This window comes from Hyaena hyaena, unplaced genomic scaffold (genome assembly GCF_003009895.1).
Source record: "Hyaena hyaena isolate Hyena2069 unplaced genomic scaffold, ASM300989v1 scaffold_139, whole genome shotgun sequence".
NCBI lineage: Eukaryota > Metazoa > Chordata > Mammalia > Carnivora > Hyaenidae > Hyaena > Hyaena hyaena.
The window spans coordinates 3,320,642-3,348,305 of NW_024080771.1; the positions used below are offsets into that span (position 1 = coordinate 3,320,642).

General features: G+C 39.5%; 1 protein-coding gene across 2 annotated transcripts; it reads left to right on the forward strand.

Annotated features, from left to right (window-relative positions):
- LY96 (lymphocyte antigen 96) lies at window positions 1-27,657 on the forward strand. 2 transcript variants are annotated; one of them, XM_039238411.1, is made up of 5 exons: window positions 1-178; window positions 13,946-14,035; window positions 17,243-17,371; window positions 26,303-26,355; window positions 27,526-27,657. In XM_039238411.1, the coding sequence occupies exons 1-5, from the start codon at window positions 67-69 to the stop codon at window positions 27,622-27,624; spliced, it is 483 nt and encodes a 160-aa protein (XP_039094342.1). In that variant the 5' UTR covers window positions 1-66; the 3' UTR covers window positions 27,625-27,657. The 2 variants fall into 2 exon arrangements, with proteins under 2 accessions (XP_039094342.1, XP_039094343.1); XM_039238412.1 differs by lacking the exon at window positions 13,946-14,035.
- Window positions 27,658-27,664: the final 7 nt, after the last annotated feature.

A 27,664-nucleotide genomic window follows, 5' to 3' on the forward strand; every position in this document is an offset into this window, starting at 1 on the left:
AGGGAAGAGTCTGATGATTAGTTACCGATTCTCCTTGCATTATTAAAGTTTTGGAGATCCTGAATCATGTTTCCCTTTATCCTTTTTTCCATTCTGTTTTCTTCCATATTCACTGAACCTGGGGAGCGACAGTGGATCTGCAACTCTTCTGATTCCAGTGTTTGGTATTCCTACTGTGGTAAGTAAAACAGCAACAGGTACTTCGAGGGTAAGTTTTAAAGGAACCAGTGTCACTTTGGTGTCGTGGGAACACAGGAAATGAGTGTGTTCTAGCTGCTGTTGCGAGTGGCAGCAAGAGTGATGCCCGGTTACTGTCCCATGTAGATTTTCTTCATCTTTCACAGACTTTCCGTCTCTAAACCGTGTTCAACTTGACCTCCAAGTGCTTTTGTTGTTCCCTGTGGTGTGGTCAACTCTCTCTACTGTGAGTCTGGTTTCAGATTCTGCCCAGTTTGGGCAGAACTCTTTGCTTCTGAGCTTTTGCCTCAGACCCAAAACTTACTTGTTCTCCTTGAGAAGGAAGAATCATCCTAGCTGTCTTTTGGAATTGATTATTGCTTTTTGGTATGTGATTTTTTTTTCCCCTTCAGCAAAGCAGTGAGCATATAACAGGTACTTTTTAAGTGTTTCAGGCTGTGACTTTTGAGCTTTCTTGGAATTACCTCCCTAAGAGTATATTAGCCTGGTTCCGTCAGTTACTGGCTGTGTGACCTCGAGCAAAACGTACTTAGCCTCTCTGTGTGCCAGCTTTTTTATCTGTAAAATGAAAGTGATTTTATTTATTAAAAAAAAAATTTTTTTACATTTATTTATTTTTGAGAGACAGAGAGCAAGCAGGGGAGGGTTAGAGAGAGAAGGAGACACAGAATACGAAGCAGGCTCCAGGCTCTGAGCTAGCTGTCAGCACAGAGCCCGACATAGAGCTCAAACCCACAAACCGTGAGATCGTGACCTGAGCCAAAGCTGGACGCTCAACCAACTGAGCCACCCAGGTGCCTCAAAATGAAAGTGATTTTAAAAGCTGTTTTACCAGGATTGTTGTAGGTTAAGTTTTTAGCACATGGCCACATAGAAACAACAGTACTGATTACTTTAAAAATCAGCCATACCCGAATGTTATTAACTATCTCTATCAGTGTTTTTTGTTTTTCCTCCCTATGTCTCTACAAATGCCTGCCAGACTGAACACACTGCATCAGGGCTTGACTGCTGTTTTGGTTTGGCACTTTCTACTTTCTATTGCTTTGTTCATCATGGGTTGGCTGGCCTTTTCTACCTATTAGCTGTATCAGGAAGGTTTGGTGCTTCCGCAAATGCTAGCTCTTTGCGATTCTGTTGGGAAAAAGGATTGGTGGTTTAATCATCTGGGGGGAGATTTACGAATATACTCCGAGTTCTGAGAAGTTCTGTAATTTGAAAAAAATCTATTTGGTCCCCAGATTTTCAGTGTTATTCTATTTTATATTTTGAGTGTGTTGACTGTTCTGAGAAACACACTCTGACAAATGCTAATATAAAGTTACTTCCAGGGCCTTGGGGTAATTGCCAGGTGTGAGAACAAGATTTAACCATGTGATCAACCTTACAATTGTGGCTTCTTTCCTATGTGTGGTTTTTACTGAATTCCCTTTCAATTTATCTCTGAAATCTCTCCATCCTACAGGATCAGTCTCCCCCTCCAGGGAACCTCCCCAGTGCACTCTGCTGTCAGGTATCTCCTCTCCTTCTATGTACCACACATTGATTATGTCACCTTCTCTCTCTCTCTCTCTCTCTCTCTTTTTAGGATTTTATTTTTAAGTAATCTCTACACTCAACATGGGGCTTGAACTTACAACACTGAGATAAAGAGTTGCATGCTCCACCAACTGAGCCAGCCTGGTGCCCCAATTATGCACCTCTGTCCCATGTTTCTCGTGCACCCTTATTTATCTTACACTTATTATTATTCAGCCTTTTTTTTTTTTTTTTTAAGAGAGAGAGTGTACATAAGACAGGGAGGGGCACAGAGAGAGAGAGAGAATCTCAAGCAGGTTCCACACTGTCAGCCTGTCAGCACAGAGCCTGATGCAGGGCTCAATCTTACAAACCCTGAGATCATGACCTGAGTTGAAATCAAGAGTTGGTCGCTTAACTGACTGAGGTACTCAGTTGGCCCCATTATTCAGCTTTTAATCTTTTAGTAACAAAAATCCGATTTCTCTTTTGATTTTATTTTTGAGGGGAGATCTTGTGTCTTTCTGTGTAATGCTGAGAAATCCTGTGGTCTTTTCCTGCTGCCTCACTGACATAGGGACTGAGAGGGGCAAGCAGAGTACAGAGCTATAGCAGTGCTATGCCACTGCCATGTCATATTCTTCCCTACCTTAGAGAATCTATCCTGGCTGAGCCCAAAATCCACGTGTGGGACGCACTGATTCCAGTGGGTATTCCTGTGAGGATGTTGGTAACAAAAACAGCACCCGATTTAGTCTTTCTGTGAGGATGATTTCCATTTGGTGAAGTGATGGTGTATTTACAGTGTATTAGTTTACTAGGGCTGTGTAACAAAGCACCAAAGACTAGGTGACTTGACAGAAATTTATTTCTCACAGTTCTGGGTGTGGAAGTCTACAATCAGGGGTCATCAGTTTTGTTTCCTTCTGAGGCTTTTCTCCTTGGCTTGTGTACGGCCGCCATCTTGCGGTGTCTTTATATGGTCTTTTTTTTTTATTTAAATGTTTTATTTATTTCTAGGAAAGAGAGAGAGACAGCGCGAGCAGGGGAGGGTCAGAGAGAGAGGGAGTCACAGACTGAAACAGGCTCCAGGCTCTGAGCTGGCAGTCAGCACAGAGCCCAACGCGGGGCTTGAACCCACGAGCCGCAAGATCATGACCTAAGTGAAAGTCGGACGCTTAACCAACTAAGCCACCCAGGCGCCCCTATATGGTCTTTTCTGTGTGTGCACTCATGCCTGGTGACACTATCAAGTGTGTAAATCTCCTTATAATGACACCAATCATACTAGAGTAGGGCCTACCCTAACAGGTTCTTTTTAACTTAATCTCTTGTTTAAAGACCCAGTCTCCAAACAGTCACATTAGAATTTCCACATATGAATTTGGGGGAGGGAGGCAAGGATTCAGATTATAACCTACAGAAATGGCAAGAATTAGCTGTATGTTCCCCAACTTTGGAAAAGGCATAAAATGTGGGTGTGCAAGTCAGTCTATAAGACCGTGGACACATGCCCCTTGTAACCTAAGTCATCAGGCTCTGATTCAGTTCTAGCCATCACTTTGTCTATTTATTTGTTTGTTTGCTTGCTTGCTTGCTATAGGTAGTCCAGAAACCCAAAAATCAATGGATTATTGAATTCAACCAATGTTTAGTCCAGAAACCTGAGAATTAATGGATTATTGAATTAAACCAATATTTACTGTGCATCTAGCATATGTCTGTTCTGAGCACTAAGGATATTTAGCAGCGAACTACAAAAACAAGAGTCCTTGCTCTCATGGAGTTTTTATCAGTAAAATATTCAGCATGTCAGATGGTGGTGTTTGCTGTGTGAGGAAAAAAAAGCAGGGGAGGAGACAGAGTGCACAGATGGGGAAGCAAATTGCTTTATAAAGTAGCATGGCCAAGGAAGACCTCCCTGGGAAGGTGACATATAGCAAGGGCCTGGAATAGTTGAGGGAATGAGCCATGCAGCTATCTAGGGGAAGATGTAGGGCAAAGGGCACACACAAAGGTCCTGAGGGGGGCACATGTCTGCTGTGTTGGAAGGATAGCAAGGAGGCCAGTGTGGCTGTGATGGAGAGAGTGAGGGGGAAAGCAGTAGAAGATGAGATTGTAGAGGGAAATGGGGAGGAGGTGAGGGCTTTGTAGGTCAGGGGCTGGCTTATCTTTTACTGCAAGCAAAGCTTGGTCTGGCTCCTGTGTTGACGATAATCTATAAGGGGGTGAAGGGGGGGACAGGAGATGTGTTGGGAGGCTGTTGTGCAGTAATCTCAATGGGAGAGATAATGGTGACTCAAACCAAAGGAGTAGTGGTGGAGGTGATGAGAAGGGATCAGATTCTGCCAGGATTCTGAAGGTGGGGCTGACAGGACCTTCTGACTGATTGGGTGTGTGCTTGCAGCATGGCGCTCCCAGCTAAGCAGGTATATCCTGGCATCTTGCATGATCCCCCACTCTGAGCAGGCCAGCCTCTCCTCTGGCCTTTAGTTGTACTTCTGCTGTTCTGTAACTTGAAGTATCTGTGTCCATCTTTCTGTTTCATATAAACCTTTTGTGGTCCATCCAAAGTCGTACGTGCCCTACAGAGCCTAGTCAAGTCAGCTGAATTTAATTCAGTTTAACAAGCTTTATTTAATAGGCATTAAGTTTAGTTGTTATGATAAGGAGCCCTGAGAATGCAAAGGTTAGCTAAGATAGAGCCGGTGTCTCAGGGAACTTCTGGCTTTTGTCTTGTGTGTAGTAGGATGAATAACTGTGCATGACCTGAGGATTCATTCATTCATTCTATGAACTGAGCATGGCCACTGGGAAGTCCAGTAGCCATTTGGAGCTAGAACTCTTGACGTCGTATACCAAGCTGAGCCTACTTCTTCCTATCTTCCCCATGTCATCATTCACCTCAGTCCTTAGGCCCCGAACCAGGGGTACGTTTTCATTATCTCTTTTCCTTATCTTCCACATTCAGTTTATTATTGGTGATTCCCATTTTCATTATCTCCAGAATATATTCTAAAGCCAACTATTTCTGACTGTCCTCTGCTTACCACTCACACCCCTTTCTCCTTTGGCTTCTTTTTTTTTTTTTTTTTAAATGTTTTATTTATTTCTAGGAGAGAGAGAGACAGCGCGAGCAGGGGAGGGTCAGAGAGAGAGGGAGACACAGACTCTGACGCAGGGTCCAGGCTCTGAGCTGGCAATCAGCACAGAGCCCGACGCGGGGCTCGAACCCACAAACCTCGAGATCATGACCTAAGCGAAAGTCGGACGCTTAACCGACTAAGCCACCCAGGCGCCCCTCTCCTTTGGCTTCTGTAGCAACTTCTCAGATTCCTTCTCTCTCCCCCTCAATTTTTGCTCCCATATCATTTGTTCTTGGCACTGGGCCAGACCGGTCTTCTGAAAATGTAAATAAATAAGAGAATGTTACTCCTCTTGTTTAAAACTTTCCAGTGAATTTCCACTGCAATTCGAGTGAAATCCCAACTTTAGAGCAAGACCACCAAGATCCCTCGATTGTCCCTTCCTACTTGTCCCATCCCTGGGGTCCCCTCCCACCCTCTTTTATAACTTTCCATTCACATTCGCTTTTATTATCATTATTGTTTATACTATCAACATCACAAACATAAGAGTTACCCTTTTAGGGGCGCCTGGGTGGCTCAGTCGGTTAAGCATCCAACTTCGGCTCAGGTCATGATCTCGTGGTTCGTGGGTTCGAGCCCCGCGTCGGGCTCTGTGCTGACAGCTAGCTCGGAGCCTGGAGCCTGTTTCGGATTCTGTGTGTCCCTCTCTCTCTGCCCATCCCCTGCTCATGCTGTCTCTCTCTCAGAAATAAATAAAATATTAAAAAAAAAAAAAGAGTTACCCTTTTAACCATTTTTAAGCGTCCAAATCGGTGGCATTAAGGACATTCACAGTGTTGTGTGATCATTACCACTATCCCACATCCAGAATTTTCATAATCCCTAAAAGAAACTCCGTACCTATTAAACACGAGTTCCCTATTTCTCCCTCCCTCTAGTTCGTGGTCTCCCTCTACTTTCTGTCTCTGAATTTGCCTACTCCAGGTACCTCATATAATGGTCTGTGTGCGTGTGTCTGTCTGCATGTTTCTGTTGTTGTTGACATATCAACGTCATTTCACCGCTCTGGGTCTGCGCTTACTTGAAATCCTTCTGGTCGAAACACTCTTTCTCCAGTTTCCACAGGCCTGGCTCCTTCCTGTCACTCCCTGAGTAACGTCGTTGAAGGAACGCCGCCATCCCTAGCACCCACTCCTCCGTGTCCACCACACACACTCTTTATCCCATGATCAAATCCTATTTGATTTTTTTATTGGCATATACATTTCTCTTTTAATTTTTTATTTTTTTAACATTTATTTGTTTTTGAGAGAGAGAGAGAGAGTGCGTGTGTGTGTGTGTGTGTGAGTTGGGGAGGAACAGAGAGAGTGAGAGTGAGAGAGAGAGAGAGAGAGAGAGAGAGAATCCCAAGCAGGCTCCACACCGTCAGTGCAGAGCCTGATGCAGGGCTTGAACTCACGAACCATGAAATCAAGACCTGAGCTGAAATCAAGTGTTGGACACTTAATCTACTGAGCCACCCAAGTGCCACTTGGCATGTACATTTCTCAAGAGCAGGACCCATGACTTCTTGTTCACTGTTGTTTCTTTAGTGCCTAGAGAGATGTTTGTCACATAACAGATGCCAAGCAAAAGTGAATAAGCACACATTTCTCATCTGCCATGGGCCCAGCACTCTGCTCCGTGCCAGAGTCATGAAAAACAAATGAGACATCTTTCCTTTCCTGAACGCTATGCTGTTTTTATGAAGGCAGATATATAAATGAGTAATTGTAATAAAGATTTACAAATGACCACTGAAGGATGGTCAAACACTATGAATGATTGTGTGTTTGTGACTGTGAGAGTAAGGAGGTGTGGAGGAATCAACGAAGGCTTAATAGTGTTGATGATATTTGAATACATTTTGAATGAGGAGAAGGAATTTCTCGACTGATGATGACAAGCACATTCCTGACAAAAGGAACTGCATACTTATGTACTGGAAATCCCATTAAAGAGGTAAAATGAAGTGCGATGATGGTTCCTCTCCGGCCAACAGTTCCTCCCTAGACCTCCAGTAATACTTCATGCCAGCACTCAGAGCGGCATCGGTTTCATATTCTGTGCCAGCTGCCGTTGCCTGGAATGATGGGTTAAGAAAGATTCTGAGGCAGAGCTCAGTAGGAAAATGTGCTATGATGGATTAGCGATGCCGACCTTTACAGCTACAGGTAAATTGGAGCCTCTTGTTCTGTGCATTTGTTGAAACTGGTTATCACTTTCTATAATAAACCAAATATAGAACTTGATCACAGACATGGTGGCTTTAAAGTAATGAAGCTATCTTCCAATAGTTCCCAAACCCTTGTAAATAATAAAATCACATGTCGTACAGTGCTATACAATCTTTTGATTCTTATATCTAATTATTTTTTGTAAATTGGTCTTGTCTTCCCAGAAAATTCATAGACTTCCTTATGTTAAGACTAAGCCTTATATCTCTGTTCTCCATTCTCTAACACCCCAGGCCCATGCCCACTCTGTTCTGATGCCTAACCCACAGGGGCTCTCTAAACATTTGTCTGATCAGATCAAATTGCTGATGTTATCATCATAGTCAGACAACCTCAGACATGTGGGAACCTTCATTGGAAATAGCCCTTACTAACATGGCTCTGGTGATTCACTGCTTTTAACTTGTTCTTAGCTTCTGCTCTAGAGTCTTTGGTCTGCTTGCTCTGAGGATTTTCTACAAGGATATGACTGGGAAAGAAGATACACAGTACACTATGGCTGGTAATGCATATGAAAGTGCCCATATTTCAATGCCATAACAACCTTTTTCTTCCTAACAAAGGTAATAATGGATACTGATTAAACAAATCATTGAAAATATAGATGAAAATGAAGAAAATAAGGCCCTCTAAGCCTGTCACAGTTAAGAGTTGACCACTGTTAATATTCTAATTTTGGTGAATATTCTTTTAAATATATAAAGATATATACCATAAAACCAGAATCATACTGTTGGATAATCAGGTTTTTAAAAACTTTAATAATATACCATAAATAGCTATGTCACTTAATATTCTAAAAATTTAGGGGCACCTGGGTGGTTCAGTCGGTTAAGCATCTGACTTCAGCTCAGGTCATGATCTCACGGTTTGTGGGTTTGTGGGTTCGAGCCTCACACTTGGGCTCTGTGCTGACAGCTCAGAGCCTGGAGCCTGTCTTCAGATTCTGTATCTTCCTCTCTCTCTGACCCTCCCCTGATCACACTCTCTCTCAAAAATAAATAAAACATTAAAAAATAAATCAAATAAATAAAAATTTGTTTTAATAGCTGCACATTTATTTAATAAATAGGTATACAGTATTTAGTTGACCACTTCTATACATTTTTAATTGTGATATAATTGATGTATAACATTATATTTCAGGTGTACAAAATAATGGTTTGATACAGGTGTATACTGCAAAACGATCACCTCACTAAGTCTGGTTAACATCCATCACCACACAAAGTTATAAATTTTCTTTTATGATGAGAACTTTGAAGATCTATTAACAACTTTCAAAGGTACAATATAGTTTTATTTACTATAGTTACCATGCTATACGTTACATTACATGACTTATTTATTTTATAACTGGATGTTTATGTCTTTGGACCACCTTTAGTCATTTTTGTCCACCCCCAACCTCTGGCAACCACCAATCTCTTCTCTGTATCTATAAATTTAGTGTTTTGTTTTGTTTTTTAGAATCTACATATTAGAGAGATTATATAGTATTTGGCTTTCTCTGTCTGACTTAGCATACTGACCTCTTGGGCCATCTGTGTTACAAATTGGGCATTTTTGGGGTGCCTGGGTGGCTTAGTCGGTTAAATGTCCGACTTCGGCTCAGGTCATGATCTCATGGCTTGTGGGTTCGAGCCCCATGTCGGGCTCTGTGCTGACAGCTAGCTCAGAGCCTGGAGCCTCTTTCAGATTCTGTGTCTCCCTCTCTCTCTGACCCTCCCCTGCTCACATTGTCTCTCTCTCTCTCTCTCTCTCTCAGAAATAAAACAAACAAAAAAAATTGGTCATTTTTTTTCTTTAGTCATAAACTATTTAGGGATGAACATCTTGGTCAAATATTTGTGAGCATCCGTGGTTAGGTGAAATGACTGTTAATATTCATTCTATGAGAATTTTGTTGCAGGTAAACTCAATTAATTGAATAAGAGATGTTAACATTAATTTTAAGGATTGCATTCGGGGTAAATCCATGCAAACCTAGTATTGTCTCTCTCTTCCTCCTCAGTGCTTTTATGAACTCTTCTTCTACACCTTTCTTGAAACTCCTTCTTCAGGAAGACTCTTCATTAACTTATTCATTCATTTATTCACTCACTTAACATTTACCAGATCTCTAAGTACTTGATGTATATTTTCTATTTTGAACCAATGACACAAAGTGAGGAGAGTGGGGAAAAGGAGAGCAATGTAGAGAAGAAAAGGTTAAAAACTTCCAAAATAGAACAAGTAATTTTATGAAAATACGTTTTGGGAAGTTTTTTTTCCTCCACACAGTTTAAAATAATTCTGCATCAGGACCCCTGGGTGGCTCAGTCGGTTAAGCGTACAACTTAAGCTCAGGTCATGATCTCGTGGTTCGAGCATTCGAGCCCCACGTCGGGCTCTGTGCTGACAGCTCAGAGCCTGGAGCCAGCTTTGGATTCTGTGTGTCCCTCTCTCTCTCCCCCTCCCCCACTCATGCTCTGTCTCCTTCAAAAATAAAATAAACATTAAAAATTTTAAAAAAAGCAAAATAGGAGAAAATAATTTTCAAAAAAAATAATAATTCAGTATCTTCGACTTCCACCATAACCATATTAGGATATTAAAACACTAATCTATTTACATTACAGGGAGGTTTATTTTCTGTTTTTGTATACTATTTTTAAATCTGTTTTACTGTGGTAGGAACACTTTACATGAGATCTATCCTCTTAAACACTTAAGCGTACAGTACATTATTGTTGACTATAGGCACCATGTCATAATGGCGGAGATCTTTATGGCATAACTTTATGCCTGTTGGTTAGTAACTTGCCATCCCCTTCTCCCCTCAGCCCCTAGCAACCACTGTTCCACTCTTTGGTTCTATGAATTTGACTGTATAGACACTTCATGTAAGTGGAATCATGCAGTATTTGTCTTTATATGATTAGCTTATTTCCCTTAGTCTAATGTTCCCAGAATTCATTCATGTTGTAGCACATTGCAAAGTTTCCTTCTTTTCCTTAAGACTGAGTAGTATTCCATTGTATGTATAGACCACATTTTCTTTATCCTTTCATCTATCTATAGACATTTTGGTTGTTTCTACATCTTGGATTGTGAAGAGTGCTACAGTAGACACAGGAGTGCAGATATCTCTTTGAAATCCTGATTGAAGTTCTTTCAGACAGAAGTACCTAGAAATGGGATTGCTGGATCATATGGCAGTTCTGTTTTTAATTTTGCATTCATTTTGCATCATTTTGCATTCCCTCCAATGGTGTGCAAGTATTCCAATTTCTCTATATCCTTGCCAACCCTTGCCTTTTGATTTTTTGACAATAGCTCTCCTTGCAAGTGTGAGGTGGTATCTCATTGTGATTTTGGTTTGCATTACCCTGATTAGTGATAGTGAACATTTTTTTCATACACCTGTTGTCCATTTGCATGTTTTCTTTGGAGAAATATCTAAAGTTTTTAGACCATTTTCTAATCAGGTTATTAATTTTTTAATAATTGAATTATTATAATTCTTTATATATTTTGGACATAAATCCCTTATCAGCTATGTGGTTTGCAAATGTATTCTCCCATTCCATACATTGCCTTTTCACTTTGTTGAGTGCTGTTCAGAAGCTTTTTTGTTTGATGTTGTTCTATTTATTTATTTATGTTTTTGCTGCTAGTACTTGTGATGTCATATTTATAAAATCATTGTCAATACCAATGCCTTGACACTTTTCCTCTGTTTTCTTCAAGGATTTTATAGTTTTGAATCTTTAAGTCTTTATACCATTTTGTGCTGATTTTTCTATATGTCATATGATAAGGGTCCAATTTCTTTTTTTTTCATTAAAATTTTTTTACGTTTATTTTTTAAGAAACAGAGAGTGAGCTATCAGCACAGAGCCTGACATGGGACTTGAACTCGTGAACTGCAAGATCATGACCTGAGCCAAAGTCGGACGCTTAACCCACTGAACCACCCAATTTCATTCTTTTGCATATAGAAATCCAGATTTCCCAGCACCATTTCTTCAAAGGACCATCCCTTCCCTATTATGCATTTTTGACACCCTGTCAAAGATCAGTTGACAATATATGCATGAAGTTATTTCTGGGCACTCTGTTTAGTTCCATTGGTGTCTGTGTCTATGTTTATGCCAGTACCATACTGTTTTTATTACTGTAGCTTTTGTAATATAGTTTGAAATCAGGAAATGTGATGCCTCCAGATTTGTTCTTCTTTCTCATGATTAATTTGACTAATTGTGGGTTTTGTAGTTCAATATGAATTAAAAAAATTTTTTTTCCTGTTAAAAAATGCCATTGAGGGGCGTCTAGGTGGCTCAGTCAGTTAAGTGTCTGACTTCAGCTCAGGTCATGATCTTGTGCTTCGTGAGTTTGAGGCCCACATCAGGCTCTACGCAGACAGCTCAGAGCCTGGAGCCTGCTTCAAATTCTGTGTTTCTCTCCCTCTCTGCACACCTCACCTCCACACCTGTCTTTCTCTCTCAAAAATAAGAAACAATAAAAAAAAATTTTTAAATGCTATTGCGATTTTGATAGGGAATGCATTGAATCTGTAAATTTCTTTGAGTAATATGGACATTTTAAGAATATTAATTCTTCTAGGGCACCTGGCTGGTTCAGTTGGTAGACATTATGACTCTTGATCTTGGGGTTGTAAGTTCAAGCCTCAAAATGGATATAGTTTCCTTAAAAATAAAATCTTTTTTTTAAAAAAAGAAAGAATATTAATTCTTCCCATCAGTGAACACATGATGTCTTTCCATTTGTTTGTGCTTGTTTAATTTCTTTCACCAATGTCTTGTTGTTTTCAGTATACAAGTCTTTCCTGTCCTTCGTTTAGTCCCAAGTACTTATTCCTTTTTTGTGCTATTGTAAATGGGATTGTTTTCTTAATTTCTGTTCAGGTAGCTCATTGTTAGTACATAGAAATGCAACTGATTTTTGTACATTGAGTTTGAATCCTGTAATTTTCCTGAATTTGTTGATTAGTTATAACAGTTTTCAATGGAATCTTTAGGATTTTCTATATATGAAATCATGTCTTGGGCACCTGGCTGGCTCAGTCAGTGGAGCATGTCACTCTTGACCTCGGGGTTGTGGGTTTGAGCCCCATGTTAGATATAGAGATTACTTAAAAATAAAATTGTAAAAAAAATTTTAAAAAAAAGGAATCATTTCTGCATGCAAGGAAAATTTTACTGCTTCCTTTCTGATTTGGATGCTTTTTATTTATTTTTCTTGTCTAATTGATCTGACTAGGTCTTCTGGTGCTATGTTAAGAGTGGGTATCCTTGCTTTGTTCATGATCTTAGAAGAAAAACTTTCAGTTTTTCACCACTGAGTGTATGGGCTTTTCATGTATGGCCTTTATTATGCTGAAGCCATTTCCTCTAATCCTAGTTTGTTGAGAGTTTTTTTTTTTTTTTATCACAAAAGGGTGTTGAATTTGTCAAATGCATTTTCTGCATCTATTGAGATAATCATGTGATTTTTTATCCTTCATTCTATTATTGTGATATATTGCATTAATTGATTTTCATATGTTGAAACATCCTTGCATCCAAGGAATTGAGTCCTACTTGGTCTAGGTGTATGATCCTTTTAATTTTTTGTTGAATTTAGCTTGCTAGTAATTTGTTGAGGATTTTTGCATCTATATTCATTAGAGATATTGGCTCATAGTTTTCTTGTGGTGTTTTTGTCTGGTTTAATATCAGGGTAATGCTGGCCTCATAAAATAAGTTTGGAAATAGTCCCTTTCAATTTTGGGAAGACTTTGAGGATTGGTATTAATTCTTATTTTCATGTTTGTGAGAGGGGTGCCTGAGTGGCTTCGTCAGTTAAGCATCTGACTCTTAGTTTCAGCTCCGGTCATGATATCACTGTTTGTAAGTTTGAGCCCCTCATCAGGCTCTTTGTTGTCAATGTAGAAACTGCTTGAAATCCTCTCTGCCTCTCTCTGTCCCTCCCCTAGTTGCTCACACAGTCTCTCTTTTCTCACAAAATATATAAATAAACTTAAAAAAATAAATAAACGTTACCATTTCCCTGTGAAGCCATCTGGTCTTAGGCTCTTCTTTGTTGGAAAGTTTTTAATTATTTATCTTTTTTTAAAAAAAATCTTTAAGGTTTATTTACTTTTAAGAGAGAAAGAGAGTGTGTGTGTATGTGTGTGTAAGTAGGGGAGGGGCAGAGAGAGGAGACACGGAATCCAAAGCAGGCTCTAGGCTCTGAGCTGTCAGCACAGACCCTGATGTGGGGCTCAAACTCACAGACCGTGAGATCATGACCTGAGCCAAAGTCAGATGCTTAACCGACTGAGCCACCCAGGTGCCCCTTTAATTACTTTTCAATCTCCATACTAGTTAGAGGTCTGTTCAGACTTTCTAATTTGTCATTCGTTTGGGTATCCACCTTGGAAAACTCGGATACAGGAACCAAACTCTTGCCTCATGAATGAAGCTGGGAGACTAGGGCATCTTTTCCTGATGGTGCTGTGCCAGGTGTAAGGTTTCTGGTAAAATGACGTCCTCTACTGACATTAGTGGGTCTGATTTCACATTCTCCTGTTTCTCCTCGGATACAGGAAACTTTCAATTAGTTTCTGATTTCTCGCAAAGGGGATTTGTCCGTGGGTTGTTGCTGAATTGGTATGTTTGTGAGGAGAAGGAGGGTCTTGAACTTCTTACTCTGTCATCTTGCTGATGTCACTCCTCCGGGGAGGCAGATGTTTTCAACCACCCTCAATTTTTTTCATTACACAATTTTAATAGCATCTCTTGGGGAATGATATTCAGAATACTTTACTTACTGGAAATGATTTATAATAATTTATTGACATCTTTATTCTTCATTTAGATAAGATGAAAATCCCTATCTCAATAGATATTGAGCCCTGTATAATAATGAAGGGAAGCCGAGGATACTTGCATGTTTCCTTCATTCCAAGTAAGACCAATGTTTTGTTTTTGTACTTCAATGAAAAAGGTTCAAGAAGTATTAATGATAAATTATTGTGTTCCAAATGTACATGTATTTATTTTCTATTTCTATGTAACAAATTACCACAGTTTTAGAACTGTATACATCTATTATCTTGCAGGCTTTGTTTGTCAGTAGCGTGGGCATGGCTTAGTTGTGTCTGCTTCAGGATCTCCCACAAGGTTTCAGTTAAGGTATCAGCCAGGACTGGAGTTTCTTCTGAATGCTCAAGTAGAGAAGAATTCACTTCTTGGCTCTTGTGGTTGTTGACAGGATTCAGTTCCTGTCTTTCTGTTGGAAAACACTCAGTTCCTTGCCATATGGGCATTTTCAATATGGCTTCTTGCTTCATCAAAGCCAGCAAGAGGGACAGTCAACTAACAAGATAGAAGTTACAATCTTATGTAGCCTAATCATGGAAGTATCACTCTATGACCTTTGCGGTATACTTTTTGTTAGAAACAAGCCACTAGACTAGCTCACACTCATGGGGGAAAGGATTAACATGGAGGTAAAAATGGAAATAACATGAGACTTTGAATAATCTAATAGGTATATCCTTTGTCAGCCATTAACTATTCAGCTCATGAGTAAAGCTGGGTTTCCACAAGTGAAAGATCTACATATGAGCAAGCAACATAAATATATATATATACATATATATATATATAAAGATGACCTTTCTAGAAAAGCTATGATGAGATGGGATAAAAGAAGGCAATATTTTTTGTTTTGTTTTGTGTCTTGTTTTTCCTCTCTATGATTTCATTTGTCATCAGCTTAGTAAAACCTAAGTTGGGTGATGGTGATAGCATCAGGATAGATCTGAGTGTCTGTGAAAACACACAAAACTTGCTTCCTCTCCTCCTCCTCAGCTCTGTTGCCTATAAGCCTTAGGATCCTGGGAAACTTCAGTTCTTCTTTTTTTTTTTTAATGTTTATTTTTATTTTTTTATTTTTAAAAATATTTTTTAATGTTTATTTATTCTTTAAGAGAGAGCAAGAGCAGGGAGGGGCAGAGAGAGGGAGACACAGAATCAGAAGTAGGATCCAGGCTCTGAGCTGTCAGCACAGAGCCTGATGTGGGGCTTGAGCTCATAAACCACAAGATCATGACCTGAGCTGAAGTCGGATGCTCAACCGACTGAGCCACCCAGACACGCCTTAATGTTTATTTCTGAGAAAGAGAGAAACAGAGTGTGAAGTGGGAGAGGGACAGAGAGAGAGGGAAACAGAGAATGTGAATCAGGCTCCAAGCTGTGATCTGTCACAGAACCTGACACAGGGCTTGAACTCACAGACCCACAGGGTAGTGACCTGAGCTGAAGTCAGACGTTTAACCAACCGACTGAGCTACCCAGGTGCCCCAGGAAACTTCAGTTCTAATCATCATCATTATCATTATTGTTTTCATCATTGCCATCCTTTACATCCTAACCTATATTTGGAGCTTGCACTTTACAAAGTGCTTTCACATAAATAAACATTTCCCCCCTGATTTTAGTTCTCAGTTTACAAGACAAAAGGTTGCTGAGAACTCAGAAATAACAGACAGTAAACTTGTGTTTTATTTTTCCTGAATCTAATTGTTTATCCTGTATTTTGAAATTTTATTTCTGCTTTCCTGTATTCATTAAAAAATATTTAGAAATACATAGTATGTTTTAAGTAGTGTGATAGGTATTGTGAATTCATTGATGAATAAGACATTTCTTGACCCTCAAGAATCAGTGCAGTGGGAGAGAGAGATCTGTAGATAATATGGCATGGTAAGTGAAATGATAACATTCAGGCTTAGTTAGTGGTAGCACAGAGGAAAGAATAATCAACTCTGTTCACTCCACTTTCTTGGCCAAGGGTGAGAGAAATAATTTAAGTTTTTGTCTGGCTGATGTTCTATAATTTCTTCCTCTTTTCTCAGGTTTTGTTTACTGATATGCTTTATCTACCACCCCCTCCGCCCACATTTGGCAGAAGTGATTATTTACATAACAAACGACCTTGTTTTCAATTGAACCTCTTGCCCTTACAGACGGGAATCAGACTGTATCCTTCCAGGCTGAAGGAATAATACAATACAGAGTCACTTAGTGTTCTTTGAAAAGCAGATACCAAAGAGGAATTAGACATACGAGAGAGTTCTTAGGGGAAATGATGTGAAAAATAAAGTGAAGAGGAAGCCAGAGTAGGCAAGGAGTGAATTCAGATTCAGATGCAGGTCTGATACCTTTGAAATGAGAGAGGAAAGGAAGGAGTTAAATGTTAAATGTTAATAGGGAAACCATGAGAAAATAATAAGATAACTTGTACATATAATTTTTAATCAAAAAGTTCAATTTTATTCTCCAAGAAGTCTTTTATCAAAACTGCTAAGGGGTGCTTGGGTGGCTCAGTTGGTTAAGTGTCCAGCTCTTTTTTTTGAGAGAAAGACAAAGAATGTGAGTGAGGGAGGGTCAGAGAGAGAGAAAGAGAGCGAGGATCCCAAGCAGGCTCTCCACTGCAGAGCCCAACACAGGGCTCAAACTCAGGAAATTCTGAGATTATCACCTGAGCCGAAGTCAAGAGTCAGACACGCAACTGACTGAACCACCCAGATGGTCCTCCAACTCTTGATTTTGACTAAGGTCATGATATCATGTGTTATGAGGTTGAGTCCCACATTGGGCTTTGTGCTGGCAGCATAGAGACTGCTTGGGATTCTCTCCTTCTCTCTCTGCCACTCCCCCGCTCATACTTACGCACTCTCTCTCTCTAAATATTAAAAAAAAAAAATCTAAAATCGGGGCATGAGTTGATTATCCTCATTTCCTTTCCTTTCCCTTTCCTTTTTCTTGAACTTCTCAGCAGAACTAGGACTGGAACTGGAAATTTTACATACCCACTTGACAGTTTTCTCAAAAACATAGGTTCCTCTATTTTCAGGCCGAGTGCACATAATTTTCACTGTGGAATATTCTGTTGGATTGCAATCTATTAATTTCCATCTCTGAGCTTCATTGTTCTCATCTGTAGCACAAGGATAGCAATACTCATGTGGCAAGTTGTCATGATGATTACATGAAATAATGTAGAAAAAGTAAAGGACATATTCTAAGTGTACAACACATGTTAATTTATTATTTATAAAAGAATCTATTATTTGAGGGACTAATGAGATTTGTTTTTCTTTTTAAGGAAGAGATATTAGAAAATTATATTTCAATCTCTATTTATCCATAAACGCCATGGAGTTGCCAATGCGCAAAGAAGTTATTTGCCGAGGAGCTGATGATGTTTATTCTTTTTGCAGAGCTCTGAAGGGAGGTAAGCATTCAATCCATATTACTTTCAGAATAGAACATAATAATTTGTGAGAATATTCTGAATATTAAGTACATTGAGAGTGTTAAATTCCTTTTCTAATCATTTTTTTATCCACATTTTTTACTTTTAGCAGCTTAAACAACATTTTGTAGTTATGTTACTGAATTATTATTAATATGGTACTTATTTGAGTGTGTTTAAAGGTATCTTAAAATTTTTATGTTGTTCAGATTAACATTGTACATTTATCCCTTTTTCTAAAAATTACACTTACTATTTTTTATAGAAACTCAATAAACCACAGCCAAAGTAATGGGCTTTGTGGAATCAGCAGGGAAAGAAAAAGAGATCTTTTAAAAATTTTATTTATTTATTTAAATTTTTTAATGTTTTATTTATTTCTGGGAGAGAAACAGAGACAGCATGAGCAGGGGAGGGTCAGAGAGAGAGGGAGTCACAGACTCTGAAACAGGCTCCAGGCTCTGAGGTGGCAGTCAGCACAGAGCCCGACGCGGGGCTCGAACCCACGAACCACAAGATCATGACCTAAGTGAAAGTCGGACGCTTAACCGACTAAGCCACCCAGGCGCCCCTTAAAAATTTTATTAAAACAAAAAGAAACTCACTTGATTTTTTTTACAGTGGTTTCCTCAGTGTCTTTCCCTGCTTTTTTCCACCCTGATAATATTCACAGAATCAGAAAATTTCAGAGTTCAAACCTTAAAGGTCACTTACTGAAAATCAAGTAATTTTTCCTTAATAATTTTAAGCTAGTATTTTAAATAGTTTATAAATATTATACTGTCACATTACCAGAAATTGGAAAGTATAAATAATTTTTAAAAAAGTCACAAAATTGTATTTCCAGAAACATTTTGGAGTATTTCCTTTCTGATTTTTCAGAAGGAAATAAGCATGTTCCTATAAGCATGCTATACTATAATAATTTCCTTTTTTTTTTAAATTTAAATATTTTATTTTTAAGTAATCTCTATACTCAATGTGGAGCTTAAATTTACAACCCAGAAATCAAGAGTTGCATGCTCTACTGACTGAGCCAGCCAGGCACCCCAATAATTTTTATTTTTTTATTTTTTATTTTTAGTTATATTTTACTTGAGAGAGAGAGTGGGGGATAGGGGCAGAGGAAGAGAGAGAAAGAATCTCAAACAGGCTCCATCCTTAGCACGCAGCATGGAGCCCGATGCAGGGCTCTAGCCCACAATCCTGGAATCATAACTTGAGCCAAAGTCGAGTCAGGTGCTTAATGGGGCGCCTGGGTGGCTCAGTCTGTTGAGCTCCGACCTCGGCTCAGGTCATGATCTCACGGTTCATGGGTTCTAGCCCGGTGTTGGGCTCTGTGCTGACAGCTAAGAGCCTGGAGCCTGTTTTGGATTCTGTGTCTCCCTCTCTCTCTGACCCTCCCCTGCTCATGCTGTCTCTCTCTCTCAGAAATAAATAAAAACATTAAAAAAAAATTAAAAGAGTCAGGTTCTTAACCAACTGACCCATCTAGGCACTTCAATAATTTTCTTTTTAAAAGTTAATGTATTTAATTTTTTGACTAGATAATTCATGTGGCTCAAAAATTGAAGTATAAACATTACATAGTGAAACATCTCCCTTAGTGGGTATGCTTTGGTTTATTTAACCATTCTCCTATTGGACATTTGCTTTCCTTCTGATAGTTTTACTATTATAAATAATATTGTAATAAATATATCTCTGTATATAATTTTTCTCATATTTTAGATTTAAATATGTTTGCAGGGGGTTACATTTAACTGCCAGGGAAATACCCACACTTAATTGGATTGATTGTATTTGTGGTTTTGTTTACATAGGCCAAATCACTTTTATAAAGGAATGTACCATTTATACATTATATCACCTTCCATGTGCATGTATTTTCATCTCTGTAGTTTAATCTCAGGTCTTGTTAATAGTGGGCATCATCATTTAAAAAAAGTTTTAAAACAACTCTTAGGTTTAAAAATATCAATTGTTTTATTAACATTTAAAAATTACTGTTGCAGTTGCATATTTTCCTATACAATTAGTTACCATTAACTTATGCCCTGTCTTGTTTAAAAAAAGATTTTAGGCAGTTTACATGAATATATTAAACTTAGCAACATAGCATAAATTAGATGTAGACAGGACAGAAAATGGAAAGTAAGGGCTGGGAAAGAATGGAATGAGAGTAGCATAAAAATTCATAACAGGTTTTTACCGGCTCTGACACAGACATCAGTTTGATTATATATTTCCTAGCATTCACTAAGAAATTGTTTCTAAGTGCATCAGTTTTCTTGTTATGCAAGTGAAACTTTAAGATATGGCTTCTAGTCGACCATCTTTTCACAGCTCTGACTTGTCTGCCACCCCCGAACCATATGCAAATAATGTAGTTGGCATTGAGTAGGTGTCTGGGCTCAGAGTTGGAAAGATCTGAAGCTCTGTCCCAGCTGTTCCATCTACCAGCAATGTGACCTTGTGTGTGGTATTTAGCTACTGTCAGCCTCATTTTCCTCATCTGTAAAATGGGAACAGTGAAACCTATTGTACATGGTTTTAAGGCTATAATTAGAAAATGTATATAAAAAAAGTGCAGTGCTTAGAGTAAGAATTCAAGAATTATGGTTGTCGAATAATAAATAATTCATCTGAGTATTAGGAGTCCTTTTGTTCCTGATTTTTACAGTCCTGTCATTTTTACAAGTGAGGGAACTGATGCTTGCGGTGGTTCAGTAACGTGACCCTGGCCATTTGGAGAGTTAGTAACAGAGTAGCCTCATGACTCTTAAGTCCCATTCTTCCACTGTACCATGCTTTCTCTTTGGAAAACAAAAAACAAAACAAACCCTTTTGGCTGATTACTTTTTTTTTAAGCAACTGTTTCACAATGCCCCCTAATCTCTGATATATTATGTTGACATTTTATCTCAATTTTCGAAGTTTCACTTTCTTGAGATCTAAAATGTGTCAGACTCAACCCAGTCTACTGGCTTTTCCCTCCCTCTTGCACTTCCTTCCACAAACATCTGTTGAACCTAATTTGAGCAAGTCATGATTTAGGCTCTGGAGATTCCAAAGTTGAATGATAGGGTCCTTCCTTAGAAGGTCCCTCTTTCTGGGAATGACAGTCATGGGAACAAAAATTAAAATAAAATGTCTTAAATGCTGATAGAATTATATGCTCCTAGTTTACCTATATAGTTATCAATTGACTATGACGGAACTCAGATAAAGGTTCAGAGAGTACTTTAGTAAAGTCTTGAATCTGAGAACATGAGAGAGGAAGAGGAAGGACATTCCTTGGAGAAGAAACAGCATATGCAAACACATCTAGCCATGAAAGAATATGGTTTATTTGGAGAGTAGTTTTCTGTAGCTGGAGCAGAATGTGCTGTGGGGAATTGCTGGAGATGAGCCTAGGAAAGGGGGCAGGAGTGAGCACATAAGTCATGTACAAAATATCGGCTTGCATCTTGTCATCAGTGGGTAGGGATGACCCACTGAGATTTTCAGTTTTGCAGATAACTAGTGTCCATATGGAAGGAGGCGGGGGTTGGCTGAGGTAGGAAGCTGGGATGGAAGGAAGTGCAGCCAGGAGGCTGTGTGAGAGACCACAGGGCTGAACAAAGATGGCAGCCTGGGAGCAGAGAAGAGGTGAAGAAGGAGGGCATATTTGGAGACAGACCTGGCAGGACATTCTGATTGATTTGATATGGCAGAAGTTTAGATAAAATCAAGGGGTGGTGGAGGTCCAGGGACTGGGATGAGTGGAAGTGCCATTATCTGAAATGATGTGTGCAGAAGGGGCAGATTTTTAAAGAGAAAGCAATGAGTTCTGGTCTAGGCATATTGAGCTCAAGGTAATTTTGGAACATTCAAATAAACATGTCCATCTGGTAGCTGAGTATATGGGCTCAGAGCTCAGGACATTCTGATTTAAGAAGCATTGATGCTATCAAGAGACCCTTGATAATTTGGGAATCAAATTAGTAAGTACCGTATCTACTTTTAAAATAGTTTTCCTTTTGGTATTTGTTACAAAAGTCATATATTTTTAGGATATGATATTTAGAAAATATGGCAAGCAAAAATAAAATAAAAATTATCCACAGTATTACCACGTCTTACACACGCACACACCACACACACACACACACACACACACACACACACACCCCTTTGTTTCTTTTAAAAACACATTTGAAAATAAATAAATGTTATTTCAAAGGCATCTTAAGCTTAATTATCTGTTAGACCTGTTTCCAGCATTTTCCTAGGGTTGCTGTAACAAAGTACCACAAACTGGTTGGCTTAGAACAACAGATATTTATTATCTGACTGTCTGGAAGCTAGAAGTCCAAAATCAAAGTATTGTCAGGGCTGTGCTCCCTCTGAGGGCATGAGGAAGGCTCTGTTCCAGGCCTCTCTCCTAGCTTCTGAAGGCCTCAGGCGATTCCTGCCTTGTAGATGGCCATCTTCTTCCTGCGCCCATTCACAGTGTTCTGTCTATGCATTTCTATCTCTGTGTCTAAACTTGCCCTTTGTGTAAGGACACAGTCATATTAGACAATAGCCTGCCTCATCTTGACCATCTGCAAAGGCTCTGTTTCCAAATAAGGCCATGTTCACAGGCACTGGAGGTTAGGACTTCAGCATCTTCTTGAGGGACACAATTCAACCCATAACACCACCTGAAGCTTGGGTCCTACGTTCTATGTGGTTGCCAGGAAAAGTGTGCTGGACCACAAGTGAGCTGCATGGGAAGAGTAGAGAGGGGTCTAAACAGGCGCTCTGTCTTCCTTTTCTCCGGCCTTGCCTTGGTTCTCTCCTGGCTTCTTAAATGTTGGCAGAAGCTTCAAGCTAACTTCCATAAGAATAGAATGGGATATTTGAGAAAAAATATGAACTTTCTGAGAGAGACATAACAATTGAAAAAGAAGACTACCCTACAGAAGAGGTTAGTGCCTCTTCTTCCCACCTGACCTGGTAAACATTCGGGCATTCTCCTTAGATAGAAATCTCAGAGTTACTCTTGATTTCTTTCTCAAATTCTCAAGTCTCATCCATCTCCTTTCCTTCCTCTCTCATACAAAGTTTTCAGGATTGGCCTACAACCAGGGCCTCAGACTCAGAAGGGCTTCACATTTTGAGTTTAATATTCTATGATCATAGATTTGAGATTCTTAATAATTTTATCTTTTTAAAAAAATTTTTTTAATATTTTATTTATTTCTGAGAGAGAGAGACAGCGTGAGCAGGGGAGGATCAGAGAGAGAGGGAGACACAGAATCTGAAGCAGGCTCCAGGCTCTGAGCTGGCTGTCAGCACAGAGCCTGACATAGGGCTTGAACCCACGAACTGTGAGATCATGACCTGAGCCGAAGTCGGACGCTCAACCGACTGAGCCACGCAGGCGCCCGACCGAGCCCCGATAATTTTATCTTTGAGTGTGTGTTTTGTAAGTGGGGTCTGATGGGACAGTGGGGCATGCATGCAGTTCCCCTAGATGGGTTCCCGGCTCCCTGCTGCCCACTCCTGTGCTGGCACCCTGGGCCCTGCTTGGTACTCCCCTCTCCTGTTATAGCCAGTGACCCCTGCTGCCCTCTGTCCCTGGTGAGGGCCTGGATGCAGGAAGGGTCAGGATCAGGTACAGGTGCCCTGCAGTGTCTGACCTGCAGTGTGGCCATGGCCACCCGATCTGGGCTGGCAGCACCGTGGCACTATTCAGTGGCTTGCCCTTGCCCCGCCACAACAGGCAGCTTGTGGAGGTTATTACATGGAAGTTGCCAAACCCTTGAGGTGGGACAGTGGCCTTTGGGAAAGAAAGGCCTAATTTGTCTTCTCTGCCCCAAACTGAGACCTGAGATACCTGGCAGCACGGGGAGGGCCCCCCAACTGAGACAGCTATCAGGCCCACGCTTTGCGTAATTGCCCCACTGTGGAGCAGCCCCCTGGTTCTCCTTGCGCTTCTGTACTCTGAGCCAAGGGAACGTTCCCTTGGATCATTCCTTGCCCGGGGGTCCCTTTTCCTCCTTCAAAGGTCCAGAGTTGGGCTTGTGCTAGTTTTCTCTGGTCCGCTTGAGGCACCTTTTGGGGATGAGCCACCAAATACAAACTGTGTAATTTCAGTGATTCTGTCTCAGAGTTAAAAGCTCTGATATTTGTATTTAAAACTGTCATTGTGCAATATAAAGATGAATGGTAATTTAAAATTTTGTTTTAATTCAAATGAGATTAAATAGCAAATAAAAAATATGGCAAGTCTAGAGAGAGACTGTAGAGGAAAAGAAAAAGCTTTATATTTCAGTACTCTTCATAGGATGTCTCCCCTGCTTTTGAATAAGGGGCCCCCATTTTCATTTTGCACTGGGCCTTGTAAATGATATCTCTGGTCCTGAAGCCAGGTACCCAGGGACCAGGGACTAGCAGTTGGAGCTTCAGAAGTGACCAAAGCAAAGCCCTGTCCTCATAGAGCTTATGAACCAGCAAACAAGATCATTACTAAGTCATGAAATAAGACAAAAATGAAATAAGATTCAGTTTATGATAAGTGCTGTCAAGGAGAGCGGCAGGCTAATGAGGTACACCGAAACGGGGGAGGGCGCCTGAGCTGGTGGTCACCACTGTTACCACCTCCTGGCCTCTAAGTAGTGTCCCTGACTCTTAGTGCCACCCTTAAATCCATCTGTGACAATAGTCACGTGACCCACCTTTCACACTCTTGGGTATTCTTTTATTGCCTCCATTCTCTTAAATGTGGGACCCGAGCCCATTTTTGCTTGCTTCTTAGAGTAAGATGTAGTTCTTAGCACTCGTGCTTCTTCTTTGCTTTAATAACACTGAGCCTCTTGCAGGTGTGTGCGTTAGTCATACTGATTTTCACTTTCCTGCCTTTGCTCCTTCTTTTCCTGCCACCTAGAAAATCCTTCTTGTCCTTCCTTCCCATCCTTTATGACAATTCAACCCACTTGCTTCTCTTTTCTAGATTCCCTTCCCACCGGCATCTCTTGAATAACGGTAATTATCATATCAATGATAATATTAATGACATCATTTTTATTCACAAGATGCCATGGAAAGAGGGTCTAGAAAGGAGAAGGAATAACATTTAATGTTATAATAACTAAGATTTTAATGTTAGTAACATTTAATGAGTGCTACATTCCAGGCATTGTTCTAAGCACTAACATGTATTAACTCATATAGCCTTCATGATCTTCCTATGAGGTATGTGTTATTATCCATTGCCATTTTACTGTAGCACAGAGAAGTTAAGTGACTTGCCCAAGGCTATACTCCAAGTAAGTAGATGAGCTAGGATTCAGATCCGGAACTATCACTCTTACCAGAAATGCTATATTACCTTAATCCTTACTGGATCTTTTCATTGCATTGCATTTGGAGTGGCTTCTTCGCTTGTCTATATCCCCAGTAGACTTTAACTCTTTGAGGGAAGGAACAGTGTATACTAGCCGTTGTCTTCTCAGTCCCTGGTATACAGTGGCTTTCAATAAATACTTGTTGAACTATTACATTTGAATTGGATTGGCCTTGAATGAAAACTCAGAATATCATGAAGACATGATTACTTTAGTAAGCTCAAGAACTAACATCTCAGTGTGCTAACACCCCTTAATAAGAAGTAAGTGAACTGATTCATTTTCAGAAATACCAAATAAAAGCTGTGCTGTTTCGTTAACAATAGGTTTACAACTTACTGGAAATATGTACAAATTACTCCCCACCAGACAATGTAGTCCCAAACCCTTAGACACTTCATTTCCTGGTTCCTCTTCCCCTCTTCATTTCCTGGGCTTATTTTTCATGGGCTTTGCAATGAGCATGTGCCAAAGAACTGAAGTCTCTGCATCACCTCAAGGAATGTACATTTGTTCCAATCAGACTACTTTTTGGCCTTATATGGGCATAGGCAACTGCCAGATAAGACTGTAACCTGTAGTACTCAGTCAATGAGGAATCAGGGGAGGAACTTGCATGCTAGGAGATAAACTGTCTGCCATAACTGCCCCAAGTGTGCCTGTCCATCAAACACCCACTCTTGCAAGAAACGTTGATTAAAGCCTCACTTTACTGTGCTCCAAGTCTCTGTGTCCCTTCTTTGATTGGGGAAGTAGGATTATTTCTCACACCCAGAAGCAAATAGATGCTTTTTAAAAATGAAAATAGAAGTATACATGCAGTCATAATCAATTCATTTGCTATTAAGGATTATCTTTAGCTAGCTAGGAGAACAAGAATGATTATTGTTTGTATTTGTTATATTACTTTAAAAGGTATTTTTGGCCACTATTGCTTTTGTTAGAGATTCAAAACCTTCCTACTTTTCTATCCTTACTCTGTAAATTCACTCCTTTGGTGTTTCTGAGTAGGAGGGTGGAGTATGTTTTTTCCTGCACTTCTGACTCTGTGTCCACAACTTCTGCAGGGCCAGGTCTGTGGCTGTGCATTTCAACAGTGACTATTTAGTCTTCTCAGTGGTGGGATTGGAAGGATATTTGGTATGCTGGCTGCCTCCTCCCAACTCTCTCCTCCACCTTTATAAAGGTCTATTTTACTCTGTTGAAGGAGCAGCAGTATTAAATATACACATATGTAATATGGGATGAAGCATATTAGCACTGACTTATACATTCATTCATTCACTATTGAGACAAATAGGCTTTAAATTTTTGTATCCCCCAAGGGATGAAATATAGGCTGATACCAAGAGATGCTTGGGGTGGCAAGGAAGCCATAGAGACTCATAGCCGGGGTATAAAGTTCATTACTTCTCTACAATTGACTTGGGACAACTTCTGCTGGTAGCAGCATAAAAGGTGCCCTCATAATACATTAAAAAAATCACCTAGTGATTACCAATATAATTTTTTGTATTTTGTATTTTGTTTGTAGAAACTGTGAATACAACAGTAGGCTTCTCCTTCAAGGGAATACGATTTTCTAAGGTATTGTTCAAGAGTCATTTTTTGTACTTTCTTAATCTCTTGCAGTTACAAATGTGTTAAGAATTTGACATAATCCATTCACAACTTCAAAAATAGCTATTCAACATTAAGGTGCTTAAGATTTTGTTTTTTGTTTTTATTTAGCTTCGGGGGTTTTGTTATTTCTTCTTTCTGTAAAATATGGAAATATGGAAAAGTAAAACAAAAGAAAGATCTTTTTCACTTCATTTTTTTCCTCTAATATCCATGGCTAAAAGTAATACAAATGCTCATAATTAATATGTTGAATATCTTTGGGTAAAAGCACTGTACGACTGCCATTTATTAACTCAGTAACTGCCTCCGAATAGTAATGATGTAATTTTAAACATTTGTGTTAGATGCCTGGCAATGAAATTCTGTGTATATTTCACTTTGGGTGACTATTTATTTATTTATTTATTTATTTAAAGTTTATTTTTTGAGAGAAAGAAAGAAAGGTGCAAGAGGGGGAGGGGCAGAGACAGAGACAGAGACAGAATGCCAAGCAGGCTCCGTGCTGTCAGCCCAGAGCCTGACGTGAAGCTCAGAAGCTTGACAGACTGAGCCACCCAGGCACCTACTTGGGTGATTATTTTAAAATAGTCATTTAAAATGTGTATTCCCTACCTTTTTTTTTTTTTTTAAGGATATTGAATGTTTGAAAATCTCACAAACTAGGGGTACTAGGGGTACCTGAGTAGCTCAGTCAGTTAAGCATCCAACTTTGGCTTAGGTCATGCATGATCTTATGGTTTGTGAGTCTGAGCCCCGCTTTGGGTTCTGTGCTGACAGCTTGGAGCCTAGAGCCTGTTTCCAATTCTGTGTCTCCCTCTCTCTGCCCCTTCCCTGCTCATGATCTATCTCTCTCTGTTTCAAAAATAAAAAAACATTTAAAAAATTAAAAAAAATATCTCACAGACTAGTTTCAAAACACTGTTAAAAATATCCCCTTATAATTGGGAAATAAATAGGTTTATGCTCGCTGAATTCAAAAGGCATACAAAATTTCATCTCCTTAGGAAACTGAGATAATGACAACCAATTTAATGTAAGTGGCTTCATCCTAGTAAGACAAAATTCTTATAAAAGTCTTACAAAATAGAGGCATCTAACATTTTATTTACTTATGTTTCTTATTCCTCATTTTAGGGAGAATACAGATGTGTTGCAGAAGCCATCAGTGGAAATACTGAAGAAATGCTCTTTTGTTTGAATTTTACCATCCTATACAACCCTAATTTACATTAGAATAAATAGAGTATATTTTTATTTTTCAAAGGTCTTATTG

Bases quoted from the DNA above. Each gene is read 5' to 3' on its own strand.
- LY96 (XM_039238411.1), top strand. From the start codon at position 67: ATGTTTCCCTTTATCCTTTTTTCCATTCTGTTTTCTTCCATATTCACT. The intron at 179-13,945 runs GTAAGTAAAACA...TTCTTCATTTAG, and splicing joins TGTTTGGTATTCCTACTGTG to ATAAGATGAAAATCCCTATC. The intron at 17,372-26,302 runs GTAAGCATTCAA...TTTTGTTTGTAG, and splicing joins TTGCAGAGCTCTGAAGGGAG to AAACTGTGAATACAACAGTA.